This window comes from Pantherophis guttatus, chromosome 1, assembly GCF_059756535.1.
Source record: "Pantherophis guttatus breed Tessera chromosome 1, ASM5975653v1, whole genome shotgun sequence".
In the NCBI taxonomy this organism is placed as follows: Eukaryota; Metazoa; Chordata; class Lepidosauria; order Squamata; family Colubridae; genus Pantherophis; species Pantherophis guttatus.
This window is the reverse complement of record NC_142063.1, coordinates 46,542,311-46,548,310: the sequence shown is the minus strand read 5'-3', so window position 1 is coordinate 46,548,310 and position 6,000 is coordinate 46,542,311. Positions and strand designations below refer to the sequence as shown.

Sequence of the window (6,000 nt, the reverse complement as noted above, 5' to 3'; positions counted from 1 at the left end):
CTGTAACTGATTGCTGAATTAACAAAGCAAACATTGTTCTTGTCTACGTTGGAAAAATATGTACAATATTACACATTTATGAAATGCATTTAGTAGGCTTTGCTGTACTATGGAAGTAAACTCAAGCACTTCTATAAATATTAAAAGATGGGGAATCATACTCTGAAGTTAGAAGAAGGTGGTACCAGCCTACACACTCACACATATTAAAGCTCTGTTAAAAAGGGTGTGCATTGTGACAGCCTACATTTTGGAACAACGCTTAATAACACTTTTTTTCTGGGAGAAAGTGACAGTTTTGACAGATATTTGTATTTTAAAAAGTCTTTATTACATACCTGCTCTTCTCACAATGTGACTGCTATAAACTATGACACACTCTAATCACTGGTTGTGTGTGAGATCTGTTACAGTTTTTTCTATGACATCCAGAGAAGTTTTATGATTATGTCAATCTGTTAGAAAGAATCTCTTTATAAGCAAACAATTAAACAGGAGATCTGCACAAGGAGCCAATGAAATTCATACAATAAAATATTTCATCTGGATATAAATATGATTTCATAAAAATATGTATATAAATGGAATCTGGTTTCTACACAGATCATGCTGACCAAATTAGAACCAGAGCCTGAACTTGCAATTGTTTATTGAGATAGCTTGTAAGCTTCAACATTCCAATATCCATTGACATCATTTTAAAAGATCTCCTATATATCATTTAGACAAAAGAACTGTACACATTAGGAGGGCAGACTGGCTACACAGGTTCTCTAGGCAACCAATGGGGCCATTAAGTGATTGAATGCATGGAATGGTAAACAGATCGGCCCAGTGCAAAGAAAGTTGTCATTTAAAGGAGACTATGCCCCTCAATAAGGGTGCATTACTTCCAGTGTTTTCAATAAAAATATCACAGACATATAAAACGGCAGCATCTGTACTGCACTAGTGTTAAGTGCAGCAAAGAAGCCAGGATATTTTAAGAAGTCTCTAATTGGTAATAAGGTAACCAGTGCAAAGACGACACACTTGCATTATGCTGCTTTTAACAGCCAAAATAATATTTTAGAATCGTAAAAAGATAGCATTTAAAAAGAACAAGCAATTGTGTGTAAAGTGAATAAGATTTGAGCTCAGTAGACAAGCACACAGATACAATTTCCCAAAAAGTAAAAGAAAAAGGCCTGCAAAAGGCACAAGAGAACCAAATAGTAAGCACCCCAGACTATGGGAATACGATCCTGGAATCGAAGAAGAGAAAGAAGAGGAGATGGTTGAATCATTCTGTCTTCTAGACATCAGAACTGTTACAGTTTTAAACCTCAAGTATACCTGTTTCTACTGAGGTATAAAGCATCCAGAAGATAATTAAGACAACAGTGTTTAGCAAATCTCCCAGCGTCACCCGATGTCACTCAATTTTCAGTAGTGAAACATATCTTATACAATCCTCGGCAAAGTAGAAGCGTGGAGTCACACACAGCCATATTCATACCAAACCGTTTGCTGATCAACAGGGGGCTCGGTTGACGAAGGAGGGTTCTTGGAACCAAGCCCTTTGTTTGTTTCCTCAATGCCCTCTGCCAAAATTTTATTTTCTGGTGATGGATTTGGGCATTTGGCAATGTGAATGTCAATTGAACCAGCTCCCTGAAGATTGTTCCCTTCTGTACTGTTAGGAACAATTCTGACAGGAGTCCCAGTGGAGATCTCCCCACTTTGCAACAATGACTTTGATTTGGTTTTAGATCCATATTGTGGAGAACAGTGTTGCTCTAAATCTACTTTTGCCAGTTCCTGTGGCTGAGAGGAAAGATCATCCTTAGAAGTGGTGGAAGAAAAAGAAAATGGAGGGAACAAGTGTGATCTCTCATCTTTCGGAGGGGCAAGAGAAAGGCGCCTGACATCAAGTTGTCGACAGCGAGAATCCACACTTTGCAAAGAACCCATTATTTTTGTAGGCTGTGATCTTTCTCTCAGAAAGCTCTGAGAAATAGACGCTAAAGGCAGCTGGGAAGTCTGGCTGTCTGAGTCCTTGCCTATCTGCCTATCTGCAGCCACAGGCTTTGGAAGACTGTCATATCGTCTGTACACATCAGCGCTAGTGGCTCTCAGAAGATCTGCTGAAGCCAAGCTATAGGCCCGGTTCAATGAAGCGCTCTGCCTGCCCATGTTGTTATTCTGTTGAGAGGATGCCAATGGCTTTGATGCTCGACTGGCTTGATTTCGAGGTCCATGGGTAAGCTTATTGGAGTTTGCCACAGGTTCTGATTCTGATGGTCCAGGATTTGGTTTCAGGTAGTGGCCTGGTTTAGCTGGTCTTCCATCTTCAGCAGCGCCAGGCAACTTTATAGTTGGACTGACATAACTGGTAGGTGTCTTGCTTGGCTCCTTCCTGTGTGACTGTGGAAACTGACCTCCAGGGCATGGAAGCTCACTGGCTTTTCTGAAATAGTCACTCAGCAAGTCATCTTTACTGGATACATCCTAAAAAGAGGATTGAAATAAAATTTTATTTATTTATATACTAAACTTCTTAAATACCTATTTCACTCACAGAGAAGCTCTGGGCAGTAAGTTAATCAGTAATTGAATGAATATTAATTATTTATCACAAAAATACTTATTCTTCATAATAACTTATCTATAATATGAAATACAAACCAGTTTTAATGCAGGATTAGACCAAACTAAGTTATTTGCAACTAGCTGCACTTATGCATTAAGTATCCATAGCTGTTTACTTGTAAGCAGACACACAGACACAATCCGAAAACATTTTGATGGTCTTGAGTAGTATAATTTTTAAGCAGAAAAGAGGACAATATAAAATGTTTTAAACAAAATGCTTGTGTAATCACAATTGAAGAACAAACTGGCATAAAATCCAGGCCAAATGGATGTTTTAGAGCTGTAGTGATTTGCAATAGATTCCAGTGAAACAGGGCATGACTGTACAGCCAACTTTCCAATATGGTAAAAAAATCTTAGGATGCATTTCTAGAATGCAAGGCAGCAGAAAGTTTAGTATATTCATAAGCCTGCTTGTTTTAAAATATTATATTAATATAGAAGGAAGATAAGCTTATATAAAAACTAGGCTTCAGAACTGAGTTGCCTCCTACCATATTGAGATTAATGTCTGTCAGTACATCTGAGTATGTTTAGAGTGAGAATGGGACTGCAATCTTAAATTAATATAAATACAAGTCCATTTTAATTGTACATAGAAGTGAATACCTTATAAGGATTACAGCCTAATGGAAACAATGAGAACAAGAAATACAGGTTGTTTTCTTTAAGGGCCACCAAACATTTCATCCTAATTAAGGAGTGGGTATTCTTTTTGAAGATGGACCTTTCTCTGCCATGGAGGGCATGTCAGAACATCTATTTACTAGGAGAAAAACTAGTAAAATTGTTTTTAAAATTATAGCCTTTAAATTTGCACCCCATCTTATACTTTTGTCTTCCCCTCACAAAACAAGCAAGCAAACAAACACTGGAGTGTTGTTTTGTACATAAATATAATAAAGGTCAGAACCTTGCCTGCATGCAAGTTTAGTTTTTTGATATTTCCGTCTGAAAGGTATATTGCAGTAGTAAAAGATCCATATGGGTCAAACATTGGCCACCCCTACTCTTAAAAGAGTCTATATACTTTATTTTTACCTCCATTCTCCTTCCTATGGTGACAAACTGAATTACTACAATTACCTATATATAATACAAAAATAAACATGATATATCATTCAGTAATAATAATTTCCATAAATTTTTATCAACAGAACCAGGGAGGGAGGGAGGGAGAGGGAGAGAGGGGGGGGGAGAGAGAGGGGGTGGGGGTGGGGCTGACTTGTTAGTGGAATTCAAAGGTTTATTCAGCCTGTGGGATAAACCTGCTTGTTCCACTAGCAACCAGAGCCTCATAGTATGTAATGTAGCATTTCCCTTTCATGATCTTCTATCTCCATACAGACAACAATGTGTTTTCTGCATAATTTACTTACTTTCATTGGAGATAATCTGTTGCTTTCTTCCAGGAATTCTTCTAAGGTTACCATCTCATTACCCGGCGAGGCAGATTGGTGCTTAACAGATTGCTTCTGTACATGATTGCCTTTTTGAGATGTATCATGTAACAATGCACCATTCTTATTAAATGAGGAACTCTGTTTAGTGTTTGAGCCCACAACTGCAGAAGAGGTGGAACAAAACAGACCATCTCTAGATGTGCCAAGCATATTTTTCATTAGCACCATATCTTCACTGCTAAAGCTTTCTGATCTGTCACGAATATAGTCATAAGATCCTGTATCAAGAAATTCAAAGATATAAAATCACCTTCTTTTATTATATTAAAAATATTTGACACATCCTTATAAAAGGACTAGGGGCACCCATATATACAAATACTGATTTATTATTTGCATTCCATAGAATCTGCATTTTACGGAGCAGGGGGGAAAATGCAAGCCTTACCCAAAATATTAAGATTTAATGTATGAACATTCCTGCCTAATCATTAAGGGACTGTAGTACATGAATATTGTTGGGAAAATATCATACCTTTCAGGCTTAAAGGGGAGCTGTTACTGGATGTATTTTCACTGTTCTCTAAGCTATCTGACCCAGACACTGCAGGAAATTAAAAAAAAGAAAGAAAAAAAAAACAGAATAAAGAACAAAAAAATCAGAGAGAGAGAGGATTCTCAGCTTCTAGGCTGCATCAGGTTAGAAAGAAAGAAGACCGTGTTTCTCCATTGGAATAATCAGCCTCTAAAACCAATTTATTAGAGGACATGGGTCAATAGTAGAGCAAACACTTTGCAGGCAAGCGTTTTCAGGTTGGGTTTTTCTATCTGAAAACTGATACCTGTCTGAATTGACAGCAAAGGATAGAGGAACTAAGGTGCCTCAGGATAAAACAACTGCTTATCTTCCAAGAAACATCTTCAAAAGCACCCAAGAAGTCTGTATTTCTTCTCATGTTATGTTATTTTGAACCTCAAGGACTGGGGATAAAACTTCCCTTTAAAATAGAACTTGCTGACTTCATTCACCCTATTGTAGCCATCTTCTTCTGTGAAAATAACCCTGAATATTTGAGGATCATTCCCATCCAAGCCCCAGGACCAGAATCAAAGGCAAAGAGCTTAACTTACTGTGTTGCTTGTTGGAAAGTTGTGCTGCAGAGGAATTAGCATACAGGTCATCATCTGAATTATGGCCTGAAAAATGTAACATTTTTTTAAAAAAGTATTGTTTGCTCTTTGACATGTGGTATATTCAGTTGGCTAGTATAATGTCAGTCATTATCTGCAGGCTCGCTTCTCTTCAAGGACGTCTGCCTCACCAAAGATAAAGTAGCTAGATCCCTTCCCTTAAACATTACCATCTGTGGATGTTCGGAAGCATGCCTCTTCCATTGCAGCCCCTGCTCTATGGGACACTCTCCCCCTTGATATCCAACAGATCCCCTTATCCTTCCAGACAGCAGTTAAAACCTGGCTCTTCTGCCAAGGGTTGGAATAGGGCAAGATCAAGGTGGTATGAGAATGTGGGTACATCAGAGAAGTGTGATAGTGGCGTCAGGTTTTTCTGCTTTTAGTTTTATATTGTTTTATACTGTTTTATTGGCTGCAAACCACCCTGAAGTTTTTTGTTTTTTTTTAGTTGGGTGGCTATGTAAATGTTTTAAATACATAAAATTTTCTTTCTTCTGAACTTCATTTCTCAGGAACTAATAATATCTTACTGGGGAAAAAAATCCCCATGAAGATAAACATGCTATACACCTACCTTTTGGTCTGTTCGGTTGTCTAGAGATTGGAGCAGAGAAAGTCCTGGAACCTGAGTCCGTATAGCACTGTTTAATAGCAGGATCTCTTGTATTTTCAATGTGGTCATTGCTGCCTCCACAATGTGAAACTCTCTTCAGATTTGAATCCCCTAACATCAAATGGGAAAACATTGAAACATTTAAAGAAGTGAGAG

General features: G+C 37.9%; 1 protein-coding gene across 3 annotated transcripts in view; it reads right to left on the bottom strand.

Moving 5' to 3' along the window:
* Positions 1-308: 308 nt before the first annotated feature.
* The window catches only part of CCDC88C (coiled-coil and HOOK domain protein 88C), a 95,618-nt gene continuing 89,926 nt past the window's right edge, over positions 309-6,000 (bottom strand). Inside the window, exons 26-30 of one of the 3 annotated variants that reach the window (XM_034418332.3) lie at positions 5,806-5,955; positions 5,169-5,234; positions 4,573-4,641; positions 4,014-4,315; positions 309-2,490 (exon numbers count right to left, since the gene is read on the bottom strand). In XM_034418332.3, coding sequence (XP_034274223.2) covers positions 1,477-2,490; positions 4,014-4,315; positions 4,573-4,641; positions 5,169-5,234; positions 5,806-5,955 — 1,601 coding nt within the window. In that variant the 3' untranslated portion in view covers positions 309-1,476. The remainder of the gene's footprint in view (positions 2,491-4,013; positions 4,316-4,572; positions 4,642-5,168; positions 5,235-5,805; positions 5,956-6,000) is intronic. The other 2 variants (XM_034418333.3, XM_087872932.1) reach the window with 2 other exon arrangements.